Below are 22517 nucleotides of genomic sequence, written 5' to 3'. Positions count from 1 at the left end.
CTGTTCTTTAGAGTTGAGCTGGCAGTTGGAATCTGTTCATAATGAGAATTCCATAATCTACAGCTAACTTGAGTAGAATATAAACTTTTCATTATTGTTGGACAGTCCTTTTGTCCTCCTTTCCAATTGCCTTTCCAAACATTTATAGTAAATTCCTTTCATACCCCTGTTGATAATAAATATTTTTATCCTCTATGAAAAGAACTTTTCAAATTTTGCTCTTTCAATATAAATTTAAATATGATGGCATGTTTCTGAGCAGTTTCAAAATTGGTACTTACTATTAATGCTGGAAATGTCCTTTTCAATTTCATAACCGCACTCTCCTGAACATCTAGTTTTGCCCTTTGCTTTGGGATGATCCCACGTGTAGAAACTTTTGGCAGATGTGAAAATAGTTTGGCACTGGGATGGCAGACGTACCCAGAACAACTATGTTAGCATGATTAATTACTAATTGTGATTGTCTCAGAAAACATGTGGCAGACATGTACCTTTTTAGCTGCTTGAAATGAGGAATTGACAACCCTAGCCTTCGTATTTCTCTTTCCAATGAGTGTTACTCATCTCCACGCCATAGGAAAGCAACTTGCACAAGGCTTAAAGCTTGAAGGAGAGCAGAATGACTAGAAGTATTCAATGTATTTTAATGGATACAAAAATAATTGTGATGTTTTAATATACATATATACTGTGTAATGTTTGAATCAGGTTAACCATATCTTTCAAATGTTTGTCATTTCTTTGTGTTAGAAACATTCAAAATCCTTTCTTTAAGGTTTCGAGACTACCTAAATCTTGCTGAGATTTCAATGAGCAGGTAAAAAAGAGGTCTCAGAGAAACAAGGTCACAGGCAGAAGTAATTGGCCATAGACAGAGTGTTGAAATTATTTGATAATTGTTGATTTGGCAAATAAGATAGAAGGAGCAGTTGTTTTCAGTATTTAAAGTTTCTTTAGTGCACGGTTGCTAAGCAGTGTTTTTGTAAAGCATATGGTTAAGTACTTCGTGCAGCACTGTTGGTAGCAATCCCTGGAGGTCAGCACTGGATGAGGTGAAACGGAGTGTGTTCTGGCCCCAGCCCTGCCTCTGGCTGCGCAGCTAACATCCCTTCCATAGTTTCTACGTGCAAAAACTTAACATGAAATGTGCCTATTATTTTTCCAACTTTCAATAATATTCATCAGCTAGGTGTTGTGGTGCACACCTGTAACGCTAGCTCCAAGTTTGAGGTCAGCATGGGCAACACAGGGAGCCCCGTCTCAGAATAAAATGACCATAATCCCTAGCACACATTAAGCCCAGAGACCAATCCCCAAAACTGAAAAAAATGATAGCATATGTCTCAGTGTATTATACTAATTACAGTATTTTATTTAACACCAAAATTTTAATATATCAACTCCATGGCATATCTGAAGTTTAAACAGAAATAAAATTCTTTGCTCAAAAGCATTTTTATTTCCAGTAGTAAACATGCCTACTGCCTTTTCTCCATGAAAGACAAATTCCCTCGTTCCAGTTATGCTGTAAAAATAACAAAATAAAAACAACCTACACTGTTGAAATATGTTGTCAGGAACCAAGTGTCATACTGTTGTACACTTTGGTGATAAATTAAAAGAAACGGTTGTTTATGTGTGTCATCAGTGTCAATCCCGAGGAAGGGCCATCTCCAAAAACAACACTGTTTCTGTGAAATGAGTTGACCCTCTGCTGGATTTATAAGCTAGCAGCTTATTTGGAGGAAGGTGCTTTATTGTCACTCAAATTCAGAACTTTGTGCATGCGGATTCACGCTCTGCCACTGAACCATACCCTCAGCCACCGCTCAGTTTTCTACTGTTTGGTCATACAGTAAGCCTGCAAGCAACTGTTTATCTGGAACTTGGAAACTGTGAGTTCTGTATTTGCAACACTGGTTAATTATTTTTTATACTAGTCTTTACCCAATCCCAGTTCAATTTGATAATTGTGTTAAGTTCACCTATACTCTGAGTTAAGGATACCATGTTACTCATTCATGGGCTAAAACATGAACAGTCACTGTGAAAAGATTATCCCTGGATTATACAAGAGCATTTAACAATTTGTCATTTTCAGTTATAATTTTTGAAATTTTAAAAAATTTAAAATTATTGTTTTACCAGAAGTACAAGTGACACCAGTAGCTGATTCCATAATCATTAGTGGGTTCTCTTATTTCTCTAAAAGAGAAATCAACTGCATTTGATAACTCCAGAAGCATATAAGATAATTTTTATTTTCATATGTAAATTAGTATGGTGGCTATAGCTGCATCAAACATGCTCAATGTATTACTAAAAAGTCGAAGAACATAGAAATTACTTCACATAATTGGTTCAGTGGCAGCTCTTTTGTGCATAGAAAATCAGCAGATAGTGGTGTGGAGCTGAGAAGACGGTGAAGTGGGGGTGGAGTGGAAGTGAAGTTCTGTCGCTTGAGAAATGCTGAAAAGACAGACACAGAGAAGTGGGTTACAGTTCATGAAGGCTACCTTTATTCCACTTTTAAAGAGTTTGTTTATCTTGGAAAGGTAAATAATAATTGCATTTGTATTTTCAGTCTTTCTCATCTGCCATACTATGACAGGCTAAGTAGCGCAGAATGAGGATTATGGGGACACCCCTCCCCTGGGGTGTTTCTCGGGGTTAATGTGTATGTGTTTAGATAATCCTCCCTCTGAGTCCGACTTAGGGCCTGGCAACTGGCTCATGGAAGCAGGTATGGAAAGACTGGGCAGTTGTGGGGTATCGGCAGGTTTCGGCGGAGAGTGCTAGTGTGTTTTGTTGGCTGGCTGTGGACATTGTCTTTGGAAGCTGTTGCTTTCCATTGCTTAGGGTTTTTGTCCTGGGATCTCACTTGGAAACAAGACATTGCCGAACTTTTGGTTACACTATCAAATAAATAAACTATCATTGTTGACAGCTTGGTTTCAACATCAAGTTGTTCCTCCATTTACCTTAATTATCCTGATAACACAGTAACATGAAAGATACAGAGTTTGAAGTACAATCAAGTGAATCTATATAGTCTTTATATAGAAAATTGCAACTATGGAGTAGATCATTAAAAAATAAGTCTTGAACGCTCATTTTCAGGATGAAAATGCTGTGACTTGAAACATTTATCATCTTGATGTAGAATTTTCCAGCCAAAAGCAGTGTGTAACCTCCAGATTCCTAACTCTCACAGACCAAATCTCTTCTTTAAAAACATCTCGTGCCTGAATCATTCAAGAACCTTGAGTAAGAGAGCGGTGGCCCAGTTTATTCCCTGGGTCTAATTCAGTTTCATAGAATGAGTTTCTCAACCCTCAGCCCCTTACTCAAATGGACCGATTAAAGGAGTAATCTCAGGTTTTAGTAAGCTCTCATCCCAGAGATGCCTTCTTTCCTCTCTGTCATGATTCGCGTCCTGTGCCTCCCCAGCAAGCATCCTCCACCATGTCCTACTGGTGTGGCATCCGAGGCACTGACATGGCCTGGCCATCGACTGTGATTTGTGTCCCACTGCCAGCTGTATTTCTGTTCTGACTGTTTTTCGGCTCACCTTTGTGCAGGATAATGATTCAACAAGTTATTAAAACTGCTTATGAAAGCAATATATTTTAGAATTCCAGAACAAATGTCATATGAGTACTAAAATAGTAAAGGCTTTTGTTTTAGTTTTGTTAGATTTTTTTTTTACATAAGTTTCTAAACTAGACCTGTTTTTTCCAATGAACTCTGCTCTAAGGAGAAACAAGATTTATTTTACTAATCAGCTGAAAAGTTCCTCTTTGTCTCCTAGTTTTTGAGTCATTAGCTCTAAGTATTCCTGATTCTAGAGACCTCTTTGTCTATCCTGGAAGACCTGTTCATGGACTTTGCGGAATGGAACAGCCAGCATGTACGCATGAGGCTCCCGAAAGAATTGTATTATTTTTTCAGAAGGGAAGAAGGTCACAAAAGGCAGGGAGCGGGACAGTACAGGGGTTTGGTCAGTTGAGTGCTCAGACTATGCTTGGAAGATATCACAGATGAATGAAAGTTCCTCCTTGTGAAGGTACTTCATTTTGTATCTGCATGTTGCTGTATGTACATATCGTACACAGGTCTATAGGTTCCAATCTTACATGAGGTCTTCCCCTTCTCTCCATCATGCTCTAGTTTGGTGATAGAGAGCATGTTACTTGACGTCCATCAGGCTCCTGATCTATAAAAAGCCATATATAACATCTTCCTTGCTGCTTGGCTCGAAATTAATCAGTAGTAGAATTCACACATATTGTTATCTTTCTTCTTCCTTTTTATGTAGCAAGAAGCTTCCAGCATTTATTTTATTCACTGTCCTTTAAGAACACTTGCCAGAGAATAGAGGAGAAGAAATCTGGATTAAAATTCCAGAGAAAGCCTAACTTCATTGGTTAAAAAATAATCATACCATGTTAGAGTAAGAAGTTTAGTTCTGTGGTGTTCTGAAGTTCTCAAAACCTAGCTAGGGGTGGGAATATGACTTTCTTGGTAATCTAGCACAAAATGGCCTTTGCTAACCCCCTAAGCCACCAAAAAAGAAAACTTGTAGTTCCTTTGTATCCATTAATAATAATGGTTTTGGGACAGTGGAACTGGGTTTTGTAAGGCATCCACAAGAAGACACATGCACAATAAAGAAGACTATTTTGTGTGTGAATTGAATTGATCCTGCATGGGTTTGAAAATGTGTTTCACCATAAGTTTATTAACTTTTAGCTTGGCACTCGATAAAACTGAAGGGAATTTTTTCTTCTGTACAAAGCGATACTTTAATAACCATCGCAATCACAGTATTTTACCAAGTTAGAAATGTCATTATTTCCTACACTTCAGGAAAATGCCTCAATATTTTCTCTTTATAAACTTGCTGTCCATGTCCCTTTCACCCTGCATCCTACATTAAGGTTTAATTTTTAAATTACTCTGTATTGTGGGAAATTTTCCAGATTTTTTAACCATGTGTTTTCATTCCTGGGCTTTTCACACTAAAGAAAAACCCTAGGCATCTGTAGTAAATTGAACTGTGGATAGTAAGTGTCTCATGTTAACTCCATAGGTTTTTGCAAACTGTTTTTTTGACATTTTCAACATACAAATTCAGCCTGCTCTTTCTGATCATCTTTAATCATTGACTCTGCATGTGGGTAGAAAGGTTGGATTGCCTTGTGGTTAGGTGATGGCAGCTTCTGCCCATTCTGAAGCCTTCCGGAGGGACAGATCATCATTATGTCCTCCTCTGTCCTTGTTAGTCAGCTGAAACTGCTCTAAGTGTCATAACCTAGGTGTTTAAGCAACAGAATATTACTTCCTCACAGGTCTGGAGGCCAGAAGTCCAAGAGAAAGGTACTACAGAGTCGAGTTCTAGTGAGACCTTCTCCTCGGCTTACAGACAACCGCCCTTTCACTATGTCCTCACGTGGCTTTCTTCTGAGCCAAACACACACACATACACTCACACCCATAGACACACATATGCACACACATAGACACACACATATGTACACATATCCTTTTATTTAAACCTAAGACTATATTTTGCATCTGGATTTGTAACTGCATCATGAACATAAAAGTACTTTCTGAATATTTTCTTTATAAATGTTCTTTAAAATCAAATTACTATTTAAGGAGTTTTAATAGAATTTTTACAATACGGCACAGAGGAATAATTTTACATAGGTACATAAACGGAGTTGGATCCTGTGTGCTTTTTTGTTGTTTTGTGATTCTCAGTAGATCATCTCAAAGGATCATCTCTTTCATGGTACTTAGTGTTTCAGGTGAATTTTTGTGCCATTCTGTGTATTCTGTTGACCTGTCCAGGCAAGACTCAGTAATGACCACACATTTGGCCTGTTTCACGGTCCCTCGGTGTCTATAGTGATAGCAGTTATGCTATAAACTGGGTCGTTTTTCTTCTCTGGTGATGTCTTCCTGTGTCTGAGGTTTAGATGTGAGTCAGTCTCTAGTTTCTCAATCTGATCACCCACCGCGAGGTGAGAGGTCGTTCTTGCTATAGATTAATTAATAAGACACTGACTGAATGCTCAGTGTTATAAGGGGACACTGACTTTCACATCCTCCCCTGAGTTTCTGGAGTATTGTGAAGGGAAACAGGAATAGTAAACCTAGCCCTGCTGCCTCGCAATGATAGGAACTGGAAGTTTGTTTTCTGTTCTTTTCATGAACTGTATTATTGCTGCATAGTCAAATTGCATTTTTTTTTTCTAAACTAAAAAGCAGAAAGAAGTCTGTGCTCACCTCCATCAAATTGTGGCATACATGTTCTGTTCCTTGATGATCAATATTAGAAAGAGTTTAGTAAGGAAATATTCTTTTTTTTTGGTGGGGGGGGAGTTTACCGGGAATCAAACTCAGAATCTTGTGCTGGCCAGGCAGGTGCTGCAACGCCTGGCCCAGGAAATAATCTTTTTTTTTTTTTCTTTTGGTAATGGGGATCAAACTCACAACCTTACAATTACCAGACAAGTGCTTGAACCACTGAGCTAAATCCCCAGCCTTAATAATCTTTTAATTATTCTGTTTTAAAGTACCAAGTTTTAGCCAAATGAATGTGATTACATCTCCCATCAAGGTAGGAAAAAGTTAATGGATCTCATTGAAGAAGTAATCTGTGGTCATGACCGGAGCCGCGGGAGACAGGAGGCCAGACTCGAGCAGGATCAGCTCTCAAAGTTTATTGCGTACAGCGAACCGGACCTAACAAGGTCCGCCACCCTCAACGTTGGTTCCTCTTCCGCCCGTTGGGGGCAGGAACAACCTCTTATAAGGGGAAGCAGTATCCAATCACAGAGAAGTGCGTCTAACAAGCTGATAGGCTAGCGTCACGGGTAACTGGGCAGATATGACAATTTGGCGGGCTTGTTCAGGCCAGGAAGAACCCGGAAGCAGGAAATGGGCGCCATTCATAGGCGGCTTCCCACATCTCCCCCTTTTTTATTTATTAAAATAGGATGGTCTGTGGGTCCCTCCAAGGTGTCTATGACCTTGTTGCTGTTAGACACCTAGGAGTGGGCCCACCTTGTAGGCCGAGGCATGAGAGAATGTAGAGGTCTATACCCTGCTGTGCATCACCCTGTTTTGTGCATATCCTTGCGCCAGGACCATGCTCAAGGTGAGTGGTTCATTTTTTCGCAGGGCCAGGCTTTTGTGAACCGAACCTGGATGCATATAGACATTCATTCCTGCCTTCCCCCCAACCTTTGGGGCGGATGGCACTGCAGTACCCTTGGTCTCGCATCTCAATGCCAATAATTTGACTCCAGAAGGGACCCCTGGCCTTATAGGCCATGTATATCTGAGTGGAGCCTGTCTTAGGTTGACCGGGAGGGCTTTTCCCGTCTTACCCGTCATTGGCTTGCCCACTCAGCTCTTATAGCTGATGTTCTGCAATGTGAAGGAGATATGCGGCAGCCTGCTGGCCTGATGAGCCACCTGCTGCCATTTGCATGGCTGCCATAGCTGTGATCTTAACCTGCTGCTGAGTTTGTATGAGGCGATCTAACAAGCATTTAATAACCACAAGCCCCACTAGGATGGCCACGGCAATCAGGATCCAAGTAGTCAGGTTGGGCCAGGAGAACCAGGAGGTGACGCGTTCCCACAAACTGGCTATAACACTGCCTAAAGTTGATAAATCGAACCTGACTGAACCTAGTTGGATACCGTCCATATTGTCAAGTTCCTGACCGACTATGAGGGACAAATTGTGAAACTTAGGTAGGTAGGTGTCTTGCAGCCAAGCTGTCATATTTTTAACAGTGTTGGTCAAATTTGTGCGAACAGGGGTGATTAATAGGAACCCACAGAATAGAAAAAGCTCCAAACCAGACATTTTAGTTTGTAGATGGTCTCGGGCGCTGAGCGTCAGTCCCAGAAGGGTCGAGTTGACTTGTGTCCGTGGGCTTATCCTCCTGTGCTTTATCAGGAACTGGTGGGGAGTTTACTGCTCGCGTCAATCTTTCCGGGACCCACAGCGGTTCGCAGCCTGGTTCCTGTGGGAAGACACAAACCGCACCTCGGGTCCAGCTAACCACTGGATCCGGGCCCATCCATTGTCCTGTAAGGACATCTTTCCATCTAACCAGCCCTTTGTCGGTTGGGGACGGATTGCTATGTTCCATGGCAGGGGAATGATTATTGTGGTTTAAATTGAGAAAATTTATGGTAAAGAGTGCCAATGATATTCTTCCTTTGGGCGTTAGGCCGTGGCCTATCCCCTCTTTTTGCTTTTGTAAGACACCCTTGAGTGTCCGATGTGCCCGTTCAATGATGCCTTGTCCTTGAGGGTTATATGGAATGCCATGCTTAAGGACAACATCCATTTGTTGACAGAATGTTACAAAAGTTTTGCTGGTGTAAGCAGGACCATTGTCTGTTTTTAATATATTGGGCTTTTCCCAAGCAGCCCAGGCTGCAAGACAATGATTAATAGCATGGGTGGCCCTTTCTCCAGGTTCTGCCGAAGCAAACATAACCTGAGAAGCGGTGTCAACCGAAACATGTACATATTTTTCCGAATTCTGGGATGTGTGTTTGCCAAATATGATTGGGGCGCAGTCCTCTCGGGTTAACACCAATAGATTGTTGAGGTGAAGAGATCACACAGGCCTGCCAATGCCTCTAAAAGTGCCATGGTAAATGGCGCATTGGGCCCATAAGCTGAAACTGCGTCCTTGATAGCTTTAAGTTGTTTAATTTCTAAGGGCTCATAATATCCTCCTCCTCCCCTGCCTCCTACTTGTACCGGGAATGCATGGAGACCGGAACACTCAAAGGGAAGCCGCGACCATACCCTCTGGTGGAAGGAACGTCCTCCTCCCTCCCCAGATGAGGGCGCAGAAGGCAACCCAGGAAGTAGCTCTCCCTTTAACCAGGGCGGTGCCATATGTTGTGGGCGCCCTCTGGCGGCCACGGGTGGAGGTGGCAGCCCAGGGAGCAACTCCTCTTCCGGCCACGGCGGTGCAGTAGGGCCTGGCGCCCTGAAGGGGGCGACCATGGGTCGCGAGCTTCGGAGCCCTTGTGTTTCTCTGGAGGCCCAAAGTCAGGTGTGACTTTGGGCTCCTCCGAGCACTCGGATCGAGCTTTGTCAAGAGCCTGTCGGGCTGAGCAAAGCCTGGGGGTTTGTTCGTCCGTCAGACAAGCCCTAATCAGTTCCCACAGGGGTAAAACCATGGGATCCAAGCGTCCCTCTTCTCGGGCGCATCTAAGATCCCCTCCTAACTTCTCCCATGACGGGAGGGTTAGAGAGCCCGTGGGCCAAAACCAGGGGGCAATTTCATTAACACGATCCAGAAATCTCGAAAGGGTGACCCGGTTTATGTAGATGCCTCGGGTCCGCAGCAGGACTCTTAGGGAGTCAGCGAGGGGTTTGCGAGCAGCGTTGCCCACAATGGTGAAGCGAAAGCGAAACAAATGCAAAGAAAAAAAAAAAAAAAAGACCGGCGTCCACCCATGTGGCGCTCAAAATCTGTTAGGTGCGTCCACCCAACCCAGGTGATCCAGTACTCACCTGTCCCGGGAACCGCTGTATCTCACGTAGCTGATCAGGGTGAAGAGAAGAGGCGCTCGCGGCCTTCCGTTGTTATTGGGCCAGGTCCTCCGTCGTACCGCAGGCGACAGCAATCACACCTCCAGGCCGAAGAGGCACGTCGCTGAGTCTTTTACCTTTTTCCCCGTACGGGCCACCAGATGACCGGAGCCGCGGGAGACAGGAGGCCAGACTCGAGCAGGATCAGCTCTCAAAGTTTATTGCGTACAGCGAACCGGACCTAACAAGGTCCGCCACCCTCAACGTTGGTTCCTCTTCCGCCCGTTGGGGGCAGGAACAACCTCTTATAAGGGGAAGCAGTATCCAATCACAGAGAAGTGCGTCTAACAAGCTGATAGGCTAGCGTCACGGGTAACTGGGCAGATATGACAATTTGGCGGGCTTGTTCAGGCCGGGAAGAACCCGGAAGCAGGAAATGGGCACCATTCATAGGCGGCTTCCCACATGGTCAAATATGAGGAAATTATTTAGACTACCTCCCACTGTTAGAATTTTGCAGTGAGCATTCACTTGTTAAAGGTTCTTACGGGTTTTGAAATGAAGAAGCTTAGTAACTTTTGTTTTAATCGGGGAGTCCCCACATTATGTGATCCTGAAGTGTTATTTATGGTAGCATCCTTTAGCATGTCTCAGGAACAGGGTCTCTAGCATGCAAAGAGGAAGAAGCCCTGGATCGAATAGTGTAGTTAGAACCTGAATTTTCTGCTCACTGACAATCTGTTCAGCATAGATGCGCAACCTCACTATAGGAGCCCCATCTCACAGTAAATATGAAGATTTACAACAGTAATATATGATTATATTGGCTTCAACTAATGACATTCCTATCAGGAAGTTCAGTTCTCTGAAGTCAAAGTTGGGCCTATCATCTACTGCTCTCTGACCTTAGGCATATTGCTTAATTTCTGTACTTCAATTTCTCATTTGTACCCTGGGAGCAAACACTGATCTCCTAGGGTTATTAAAGGAATTCAGTCCAATTCTATTCCAAATTTAGAACTGTGCTCAGTCCATAAATATTAACCATCATTATTGTACTTTTTTATATTTATTACTATTGTATCATTATTCTTGATACTTTATGACTATTTAATTTTACTAAAGCAATTTCTCTTTCCCCTGCCAAAAAGAAGTTTAAATGCAGAATATTATTAAAATGATACCATACCTTCCTGCAAAATACGTGATTCTGCTTTGCTGCTTCTGGTCTCCCCTGGGTCCGGACTCCTTGGCTCTGTGTCTTCACGCTGTCATTTAGCTTTCTCTGTTTATGAACAGGGGCGGAGAGGCCTGGGCTCTGTGTTTGTCTGGGCATCTGGCAATGGCGGAAGGAGCAAAGACCACTGCTCCTGTGATGGTTACACCAATAGCATCTACACCATCTCCATCAGCAGCACAGCGGAAAGCGGCAAGAAACCGTGGTACCTTGAAGAGTGTTCGTCTACACTGGCCACCACCTACAGCAGCGGAGAGTCCTACGATAAGAAAATAGTACGTGGTCTTTGCATGTCTTAACAATCAATTTATAACATTTGCTCTGCAGTGTTAAGGGAGAACCATAAATATATAATGTGTAAGTAATATGTGAAAATAGAAGGGCAGATTGGCTGATGGTGTTCAATGAAAGTCACTGCAGGTTACCATTCTGTGGCCAAGTCACTGAAGAGGCTTGCTTGGGTTCTCACATGCCAGCATTTCATCCAGCCCCAGGCATGGTTAAGCTTCCCTGTTATTCAGGACAAAGATGGCCCCACGTTTACATTGTGAGTGAGGACAGCCTAGAAGCTCTCTACTCAGGGCCCCAACCTAACTTTTAGGCTTGGCTTAGGTGCTTTGGTTTCTAAATGCAGTTAATAAAGTGTGCAGAACAAAAACATGGAAGGAAACTCAGAATTAATTCCAAGTATACATCTGGCCATCAGTGTCCTTGGGTTCCATATCTGTAGCATTAGCCAACCACAGATAGAAATATTTGGGAAAAGATTTTCTTTTGTCGTAATTTTCTAAATAGTGCAGCATTATGGCTGGGTACATAGCTTCTACATTGTGTTATGTATTACAACTTCATTTATAAAAGAGGATACATGTAGGTCATATTAAAATACTATGCTATTTTATTTTACATAAGGGATTTGAGCGTCCTCAGATGTAATGTCCATGGGGAGTCCTAAACCCAATGCTTGAAGATGACGAGGGGCCACTGTGTGTTCTTAAGTAGAAATAAGCCTTGAAGAGAGTGCAGCACAGGTCTGGGCGGAGAGTCGCAGAGCGCTCTGGGTCCCCTACTCTGTGGCATGCTCTGCTCTCCAGGCAGGCAGCCAGAGATGTAAGAGTTTGAGTTTTAGGCCTGATCTGTGGAAGTTTCTTTCATCTGTAGCTGTTTACTAGCTGAGTGACCCTGAACAGATATTAATCTCTCTGTCTCAAGACTGTTGGGTGTAGAGTGGGGCTTTAGCACACGCAGTGAATGGTATCATGACAAAAACTTTGAAGAAGTCGACAAAACCAAGCCCCGAGCCTAACTTGCCTGGTGCATGGGGAAGCTCGGCCTTTTGGCAGGTCCTGCAGGGTTCTCCTGATTTTACATTGTAGGCACCCTCGCACTTTGCCCTTTTCCCGGTCAGGCTTGGGTAAACTGCCTCAAGAGTTACCTTTCTAAGGCGGAGGTGAGATGCCAGACCTGCGCTTCTTTGCACTTCTCCAAGCCACACAGGTGTGGGTCAGCCCTGGGGAGCGTCTTGCTTTGCCATGGTAGGAGACTGGCAGAAGGCAGGGCGCTGCAGGCTGAGCACCCTCATCCCCACATGCGGGATGCCGCCACATCCAAAACTCCATGAGAACTGGTGTGACACCTTCAGTGGGAAATTCACACCACGTGACTGGACTGCCTGTGTGAAACTCTCAAGACTATTGTCAAACATTACTTCTGCCTAACTGTAGAAAGTACAAGTGAGGCATAAATGAATTTTGTATTTAGATTTCATTCCCAATTCTCAATATATCTTACTATAGATGTGCACATATTTTAAAATCTGTCTAAAAAACAACAACAAAACACTTCTGGCCCCAGTCGTTTCACATGAGGGATACTCACCCTGTATCTACTCTGTGCTCTTCTTGATTCATGCCTGTTCAATTTTTCTTGACTCCTCACTGTTACGTAATTTTTATGTTTGATTTTTCAGCTCTCTTTACTGCCATTTTAAGGTATGCTTTTTACATTGACCTGAGTAAATTTGTCTGTTTATGTCTCTGTCCTCATCTTTCCCTAGTTTCTTCACAACGATTGCACTGAGAAATACAGGGGAGTCCATCTTCCAGTACCTCTGTAAGCACACGGCCAAACCCGAGTGGGAGACAGCAGGACAAAGTGCGGCCATAAGGAAGCTTGGAGCTTCTGGCTTTCTTCACTGAAAAGTGACATCCCATGAAATTTTTTCTGCTTTGTAAAAAGATTTTAACCTAGAAAATTCCCTTTGGCTTTTAAGTAGAAAGACCTTGTGTCCGCTAATACCTGGTCAGTGTCCGCTAGTGCTGAGTGAGGCCCATTAATTCTTCATCTAGTGGGAGAGTTAACAAACTGTTTGCTCATTGGGGACCAGAGTCACCCTTCTTTGGTATTTGTTCCCATTGGACTATAAGATTCTCTTGAAGAAGGCGTTTATGGAACCCAGTAGTACCCTCCCACAGGAGCCACCACCCCGAAATAACAGAACTTAGCAGTGACAGTAGCGAGCTTATGAGACGCCTTCACTGTTCTCATGAGAAATTTCGTGATGACGGGGCCTCTGAGGTCTACTCCCTGGGCTTCCCTTTCCCAGACTCTTTGTCACACTTTGCTACAATTGCGTGGTCATGGCTGTATCCCCCATGACAGGGCAGCCACTAAGGCATTCCTGTGGATTGGCAGACTGACAGATCCCATGCTCCGGAGGGCTTGAGAAGGGAGTAGGACAGCAGGGCCTAACGTTAATATCTGTTAGTTGGGTCATGGGCTTTCCTTTCCCTTGGTACTGCTTCTTGTATCAAAACTGCCCTCTCACCGTTGTTTTTCTTATTTACTTATTTTATTTTTTGTTGTCATTCTAATGAGAAATTCACATTTACTAGTAACAAGCAATTTCCTTTATTTTTTCTTTTTGCAAATGCCTTCAGACTCTAAGGTAAAGGGAGAGAACATGTATCCCAGAATTTTTGTCAGAAATTTCATGATGCAGACCTGATGAGTGTTAAATAGTGCAAGGGACACTGGTCATGAGTTGGGGACCATGGCATCTTCCCATTTAAAAGCAGAAAGGATGTTTCTAGATTACAGTATTTCTGTGCTGGAGGCAAAATTCCATGCAGGCATTGTACTGTAATTAAGGAAGCTAGAAGTTTCCAAAGTTGTTCATTTCCACATTTCCTCTACCTCATTCTCAAATCCCCTTATTTTGTCTAAATCCCTGATGGGGAAGTTGTTTGAAACTAGTCTCCGGCTTCAGGCTGACCAGCTGATGCCCAGGGACACTCGGAGGCTCGGTTTCCTGTGAAGTGGGAGGAAAGAGGTAGTTCCAGAGGGGACCTCAGATTTCAGTGAAGATGAAAGACACTGGGTGGAATGAGGTGCTGCGGTCACGCGTGCCTGGTCCCCATGCACAGCTACGCCCCTGCAGCAGCAGCCTCCTGCAGCCTGGTAGGGGAGGCTGGTCGTTTATCCAGCTGCTGTTAACAGAGCCGCAAGCCGTACCTCTGTCCTTCCAACCTATGAAATACTTCGGTCTGTTCCACCCGCCCCATCAAGAAGGGCACTTTGATTGTAGACATGTTAACTGTTGCAACGGGAGTGGAGCTGGCAGCAACATTAGCCTTTTCTGATCCGGCTGACCCCTTTTCCTTCTCATGTCAGGATGATGAATAATCCCGCAATGCACCTGGGCCCTCAACTCCTCCAGGCTTTGAACCTAGACGCCTGTGGTCCCCCAGCCATGCCCGCATCCTGTTAGTGGCATCTGTGATTGAGTGCCGCAGGAACGCAGTGTCTTCCTTTGTACCTGGCTGCCTTCCCTTAGCCATCCATTTCCTTTTGTTATTTGTAGCCTCTTCAAAAGAGTAGGGTTGTCATTCTTCATTCCTAGAGCACCTTTGTGATTTGAACCCAGACAGACACTGAGGACCTGAGGAGAGAGGAAAGAGCTCTGCTCTGCTTCTGGGAAAGCACTTTTGTTAAATAAATTTTACTTGTCCTGGGCAAAGTGCCTTTTCATAGTTTTCAAGTAAGAAACCTTGTCCTGGGTTTCAAAATGTAATAAGGTCCCTAAATTTCCTACTGTTACTACCAGCACTGTAGACGCTGGTATCCCCTGATGCTTTTGTAGATTTGCATCAGCACCAGCCTCGTGGCTTAGTCCTGCAAATGAAGTCTGAAATATCAAGAACAGAATGATAAGGAGCTCCTTTATTAGCTAAATAGAAACCATCTAGAAGGACTAATTGTCTTAAAGCCATGATATATTTTATTAAAATGACTGTGTGCATTTTATTCCACAGCTCATGTGTGATACATTTGTATTCTATTAACATCTTCAAAGTCAGTTTTCCTTTTAATATGAGCATGGCACGTAAAGGGCATCATCGTGTAGCCTTAAAACCTTATGTAGAAGAATCATCCATGGTGCCTACAGCACAACTGTAAAAACCAAAGCTTGAAAAGTTTCACAAACACACACACACAGAGCCAGTGCTTGGTAAAGGCTGGACTCCAGTCAGGGTGGGGCCTGCACCTGTCATAGTCAGAGTATGGTCCTCCCTGATACTTCTCTGGGACACCCAATGTAGGTATATATGAAATAAGCACAGTTTTCTGACATATCTGATATATATCACTGTTTTTGACCACTTCGTCCTCTTTTTCACCTTTGTGCCTTCATAATCAAACTCTTAGATAGTGAGAACCTTGCAGAAATCTAAAGCACAGTGTTAGGACCAAGCTCCCCAGGTTACACCTTTTGTACGGTGTTCAAACCAAGGCTCTTATGTGCAAAGCCCTGTGTCTTAGGAACATTCTTCCATAATGCTTTATTTCTGACTCTTCTCAGATTTCACCTTAGAGAGAATTTTTTTCATCGTCCTTCCCTCCCCTCCACCCTCCGCAGCTCTCTTATCCTGTTCAGTTTCCTTCCTGTGCACTTACAGCTGCGTAACGTGATTCTGTACCTTTCCCTTTTTACTGTCTGATTTTCATGCTAAAGTGGGAAGCACTTGAAGGTGAAGGCTTTCTGTTCCTTTCCAGAGCCTGAACTCTGTAAATATTCCTGCTCTAATGACCATCAGCCACTTGGAAGAATGGCAGCTTCTCAGGGTATTTATGTAGCCACAGCAAGAAAGGGAAGCCACTCTGTTTCCTTCAGAGAAACTCCTTCTTTGGGAGCTTGCAGGAAGGTAAATGACATTTCACAGTGCATTCAGCACAGAAAATTCATGAAAATCCTACCACGTAATATAGCTGTATGTGTGGCCGTGGCACATAAGAGCATTAAAGATGGTGTCTTCAGTCCCTCAGGCCTCTCCAGATTTCTCCCAGGTTCTGTTTCACAGACAAAGCGCCCCTTTCTGCCTACTCAGCTGCATCCTTAAATTATCTCTTTCTTGCAGGACTTGTCCAGCCCTTAACTTTTCTTTTATAAGTAATGTGCTTCAGTGATTACATCTGCAGTCCATCACACTCCTCCTGGGAGGGATTCCTGAACCAGGGTTTTAGAGAATATATGCCGTGCTTACCCCTTTGCTTAGTCGTTTTATTTGTATCCAAAACAAACCTGCTTTCCAGGGTATCTCAGTGCTGATCGGATTGACCAGTTCCACCTGGAGGAATTTGTACTGCTTCAGTGCTTCTAAACAGCAACATCCTTCCTTTGCAGAAACAAACGTCCCGCCTTCCACCCTCTCCTCTACCTAATTTCTTTCTCAAATGCAGTCACTGTTAGGAGTGAATTATTCTCCATCATCTCTATTTCTCCTTTTGATTTAGACGATGTCATTATTTTTCATGAGTAAAGATGAATGCATCCAGATGTGTTTGGAAGTTTGATTCACATTCTCTAAAAAATATTAAAAAGTGGAAAGGAAAGTTTCTGAGCTTCCTGAAAAGTTTTTAACTATGGGATGGTGGAGAACTGCCATTCCATTCCCGCTTGCTGACTTCAGCTGGGCCTTGTGGCCAGCTCAGCCACCTTAATGTTGATTCTGTAGCTCTGTTGCCTGTATCCTCATGAAGGACTATAGTCTGTTTTTCGTTTGTTTTGCTATTTCAGGATTTAATGTCTTCACTGCTTACCTACCCTGTGATTGCTGTGTGTTCTCTAGCAAGTTACTTTGCTTTTCTTAGCCCCCATTTCTTTAGCTTATGCAAATGTAATTTCTTCCTTGCAAAGTTTGTATGAACTTCAAATATATGCACATACCCTTTCACACTGTCTCATTACAAATTGTTTATGGGGTTTGCTTTAAGGGAAGCAGTGAGGTAGTAATACTAATTGTGGGAATAACCCCTGCATGAGGACACATAATGTGGTAAATAGGGGTTGTAAGCTTCTGAATTTTGTTTAAAGAATCAAAAAAAAGAAGCAAAATGTTTTTCTAATAAGCAGGAGAATGTAAAGCATAGGACAAAGTGAGTCTAAAGGAGCTTGATTTGAGGAATTCAACTTGACAGATAAACGCTGTGCTGCTGTTGATACATGGAACTGAGCCGAACTTTATGGAGATACAAAGATGATAAAAGATGGGGTCTTTTTTTAGCAGCCTCACATTTATAAACAAAACCTTACTTTTGCACTTCACATTACAGATTCTCTTAGCAACACCAAAGTGGGATTTTGTACTGACTTGTCACTGGTGATTGAATTTTACACCAGTCTTGTGTCTTCTGTGGACACGAAAGACATTCATTGGTCTCTGTTCCTTTTTATGTTTCTGTGCTTAATCAGCTCCTTCTACTGTGTTCATTGACATATTTAAGATTTAGTTTCAGCCCTTCTCGCCCATAGCTGTGTTCGAAACAGCTTTCTTGGCACATTCCTAACCTAAATCCAAATCAACACCAGAAACAAATTCAACCTAACAGACAGCTGAATTGTTTCCTGTTTTAAGAATATCTGTTAGGTTGCTCTTTTTACAGATATGAGACAATCTGGCACCTTCAAAATAAAACAGATCGCAAGCTATCAGGGAAAGACACCTGCAGGGATACTGTAAAGGTCACTTAGTACCAAAGGCAGGCTAAACTGAGATTCCCTGAAGAACTGAATCAGCAGGTTAAAATTGTACGTCCAGTCTGCTCAAATAATGAAATGAGAAATATTAGGAAATATTCCTAGGAAATAGCTTAGAAGACAAAGGACAATAATTCTTCTCAAAGGAGATCTCTCAACTAGGCTAACCCTTCTCACCAAGATGATATCCTGAACTTTGTGGTATTCAAAGAACCAACTGCTGCTGACCCTGAAAGAGAGCTGAAAATCTAATTTACTGATCAAGACAGCTGTGATCTGGTCCAGTGTACCTCCCTCTCAGGCACACAAATGATATTCTCTTGAGCAATCTGAGAAGTTCTTTGGAGAACAATTCTGTTTCTGATTTGGATAGTGAATTGAGACCAAATTCCTTAAAATCCTAAAGCTAAAGTGCTTTATTGTTCTGTGCATAGGCTATTTAGGCCCCTGCCTTACCCTACTCTGAATGAAACTCTCCTTTAAATTAGGCTGTCAGGGGGCTGGGGATTTAGCTCAGCAGCATAAGCGCCTGCCTTACAAGCAGGCAGTTGTGAGTTCAATCCATGGTACCGATAAAAAGGAAAAAGACAAAAAATAAATGAATAAATTAGGCTGTCAGATCCTATATGCATGTGCTATGATGAATGGTGTTACTCCACGTGGTTCCTGTTTTCAGAACATCGTTTTTCTTTAAGACTGCATGCTCCATGGTGGTCTTTGCCTTTTCTTTCTAAAAACTGAAATAAAAATTTTGATACTCACATGCCTTCCCTTAATGGTTAAAATGCTGCCTTAGATCTCCCTGGTAATTTACACCTCAATATTTCCACCACTGATAGTAACTTCCTCCTAAAATGACCCAGCTGGAGTTTTCACAGAAGGCAGATGAGAAGGGAATGAGGGTGTTTTTGTTGTTTTTATCCCCTCCTTCCATTTAACTATTTCCTCACCTTCCTGCTCCACCTACTTCCCAGCGACTCCCCGTGGTCTCAAGTTTCATGTAGTTAAAGTGCTTTGTAAATGACAGCCCAGTGGTGACTTGGAATTCCACAAACCTGCTCCATTAATAACACTTAACACTGTGGTGTTTATGTGTTGAAGATACCAAGTAGCTTTTCCTTTCAGCCTGTATTCTAGGCATAGATACTTAGAGACTGTGTATGGAGGAGGCATAGTCTTGTTGCAAACTCTACATCATAAAATTTTGTTTGTTGGCATTTGGCTGGAGGTGGCTGTTTATTATAGTCAGAAAGCTGCGCACACTTGGAGTGTTTACTCTGGATTTGTTTCTGTGCATTGTGAGGATCTAATGCAGCTGAAGAATAAGCAAGGAAAGCCAAGTGGAGAAACATGAATAATCTTGAACCAAGCATAAGTAGTTGGAAAAAAAATTTGGACAAAGGAATGTGACTGGGGTGAGGTAAAATGAGAAGAATTCAGGCAAGGCCATCTCTCAAGCACTGCAGACCTGAAAACAGGCTGCTTCAGGGATGTACGTGCATTGACTTCAAGGCCAGCGCTTCAGAAAATCAGACTACAAATGCACCCATAACTCACAGTGAGGTGGAAATACCTTTTTAATGATCCCCCAGTCTCACTGCTGGCTATATAGTCAAAAAATTGAAAACAGGATCTCAGATTGTTGTGTACCTATGTGCATTTGCAGAATCACTCACTGCAGCCAATGTGTGGGAAGAACCCAGGTGCCCACCGACAGATGAACGGATGCAGAAAATGTGGCATTTTGCTCAGCCTCAGAAAGGAAGGCAATCTTGGCGTGTGGTACAATATGGGTGAACCTCAAGGATTTTATGCTAAGTACAATGCTCTGATTGTAAAAGACAAATGCCGTAGGATTCTGCTTAGATGAAGTACCTGGAGTAAGCACACTCGAGGAAACAGGAGGTAGAATGGTAGTTTCTAGGAGGTGAGGAGAAGGGCAATAGAGAATTTGCTGGAAGAGAGGAATGACTTATAGACACAGTATGACGCTGTGTATATACTCAACAGTACTGTATTGTGCACATAAAAATTGCTAAGAGGGTAAAATTATATCATGTGGTATTTTACACAATAAAAAAAGTATTTTAAGAGTCAACAAAGGGAAGTTCAGAGACATTCTCAATGTGGAACAATGTTCTGTTGGCCCATCCGCACGTGTATGTGATGCCTACCTGTTTTTGTTCATTTCCACTTCCTTGTGCCAGCGTTCATATTTATCTGGTACAAATAATCTAGTGATGAGAGAGTTCAAAGAAACAGAAAAGATCACAAACAGCTGGTGTCCTGTGAAGCTACATGGGCCAAAATGCTGGTCTAGCTCCGTAAGAGGGCGTAGAAGAGTCCCCTCGTGGTATGCTGCTGTGACAGAGGAGAAGCTCTGAGGCAGGATCCACTGGGGACCTGTGATAGCGCTGCCTCCCGCCCCAGGGTGAACTCACTGTCACGCTTGTCCTCAAGGAAGCATCTTTGAACAACAGCACTGGTTTTCTCCCGCCTCTGCCCCTCTCTGTCTTTGTATTGTCGGTTCTCTTATCAGTAATATGTGGTAATATTCTTGTCCTTATGCCAAAGAAAGATTGATTCATGTCTTCTAATAACTACAGCAAGTCCAATAACTCATCCCCCAAGCCATGTGCCTTTGCTACGAATGTGAGATTAGTCCCGAGGGAGCAAAGATGGATTCTTGTCCAGGAGAGAGGATTTAAGAAAACATTAGAGATATTCCATGGGTTTCCAGAGTATCTTATTCCACAATATTTAATTTATCTTGTTACAGAGAGTTGAAACTTAATTTTCTTTTCTCAGTGAGACAGTAATAAAACAAAGATTTAGAACCGTGGACCTTGCTGGATGGTAATGTTACTCAGTTTTAGCTAAAGTGAACTGAATGCAAGCCAAGAAAATAAAAATAATCTAGTTCTAACATTGTGATTCAAAAAACAGGAATGGAGAAATAGCCCTTTTCCTTCTGTAACGTCCAAGCACATGCTTTGTGCCACAGTCGCTAATGAGGCACCCTGGAATCGGCCCTGTCCTTGGTATCCTTGTGAGATCTTTGAGGAAGTGTCCGTTAGTCTGTGCAGCATTTCTGTCAAGTCTCAAAAAGTTCGCTGTTTGGCCTGAAACTGCAGTGCTCCCAAGATTGCCAGTTTGGAGGAGAGACGTAGGGCCTCTCTGCTGTTTCGGCAGGGAGCAGTGGGGTATTGAGGATCGAGCCCAGGGCTTTTGTATCAAGCTGTATCCTCAATCCTTTTCATTTTTAATTCAAGTCCAGGTCTTGCTAACTCATTGAGTTGCCCAAACTAAGCTTCAAATTTCAGTCTTCCTGCCTCAGCCTGCCGTAGTGTTGGGAGTATAAGAATACACCCTTGGGGCTGGGGATTTAGCTCAGCGGCATAAGCGCCTGCCTTGTAAAGCAAGCAGTCGTGAGTTCGATCCCCGGTACCGATAAAAAGGAAAAAGACAAAAAAAAAAAGAATACACCCTTGTACCCAGTTAGGACTTCTTTCTCCATTCTCTGTGCTGCTCCTACCAAGTACTGTGTCTGGCTGCTGATTCAACATGTTTATTTACCTATGTTGGGGCAACGAATACACTTTAGTTTTAACTGATCCTGGCAGTAGTGTGAAGCAGTGAGGTTTTTCCACTGCAGAATTGAGGGAGATACTTCCACCACCTTTGCCTGGTTAGCCCCAGGTGCGCCCTGGTCCTGATTCTGGTTTTTGCAGAAGTGAAGTACAAGTCCCCAACCTCTCACTTACCAAAGCTGATTTACACAGGCACTTCTCTGGTAGCGATGCAGTCCCAGGAGTGAGGAACGAGCAACTTAAAATATTTCAACACCCTTGCATTCCACTTTTGTGAGTGTTGACACGCATATGGCTCCCAGTGATCTCAGAGATTAAGTTTCTTACTTCTCTCTTTCAGATCACTACAGATCTAAGGCAGCGATGCACGGACAACCACACGGGGACGTCCGCCTCAGCCCCCATGGCTGCGGGCATCATTGCACTTGCCCTGGAAGCCAAGTAAGCCTTGATCTCTATGTCTTCATGGGTGACAGCCCCAATGTCCAGGAAATCTCCTCTTCCCATGTAGAGAATCCCTAGCATAACAGCCCTGCAAGTCTCAGGCCCACTTTTAAAATGTCAATGATTTAAATTTTCTTTAAAAGTCCTCAAATTAAGAGGGTTTTTTTTTTAATGCTTAAAATAATCCAACTGTGTAATGACTTTACGATAGAGTCATAATTCGAGCATGCCAATTGGCTGCCACAGCCATGTCTTGGCAAGGCTTTTATTCTAGTCTGGGAATGTTCCTGCAAGTCTCAGAGGTAAGGTTGGCCCTCTCTAGTCCCTGGATCACACAGCAATAGCACTATCACTTTCTGACTGGGGGACTGAGTATGTTGAGGTCACCTGACAGGGACAGGAACAAATCCCTTTTGCTGTTCAGTCATCAAATTCTGTGTCCCAAAGATCACTTTGAAAGGTACAGTTAAGCTTTCTGCAATAGGCTCGTCTTCCTTCTTTAAACACAAATAAGTTAATTTGTTATCATGTTTTGAAAACCTAAAATGAACCTAAAATTTCTTGTCCTCAACTTAAAAACCCCATATACCCAGGAAACTGAAGAGTTCTTTAGCAGATTTA

At 42.9% G+C, this 22517-nt stretch overlaps 1 protein-coding gene across 3 annotated transcripts in view; it reads left to right on the top strand.

Annotated features, from left to right (window-relative positions):
- Window positions 1–22517, top strand: part of Pcsk5 (proprotein convertase subtilisin/kexin type 5) — a 416016-nt gene that overhangs the window by 173295 nt on the left and 220204 nt on the right. For all 3 annotated transcript variants that reach the window (XM_003472222.4, XM_013155069.3, XM_063249684.1), the window contains exons 8-9: window positions 10889–11101; window positions 21793–21893. In XM_003472222.4, the coding sequence (XP_003472270.2) occupies window positions 10889–11101; window positions 21793–21893 (314 nt within the window). The remainder of the gene's footprint in view (window positions 1–10888; window positions 11102–21792; window positions 21894–22517) is intronic.

This window comes from Cavia porcellus, unplaced genomic scaffold (genome assembly GCF_034190915.1).
Source record: "Cavia porcellus strain 051 isolate PalLab524CR breed Dunkin Hartley unplaced genomic scaffold, mCavPor4.1 scaffold_1, whole genome shotgun sequence".
Taxonomy (NCBI): Eukaryota; Metazoa; Chordata; class Mammalia; order Rodentia; family Caviidae; genus Cavia; species Cavia porcellus.
Note: the sequence above shows the minus strand (reverse complement) of the source record. Positions and strands in the feature narration are given on the sequence as shown.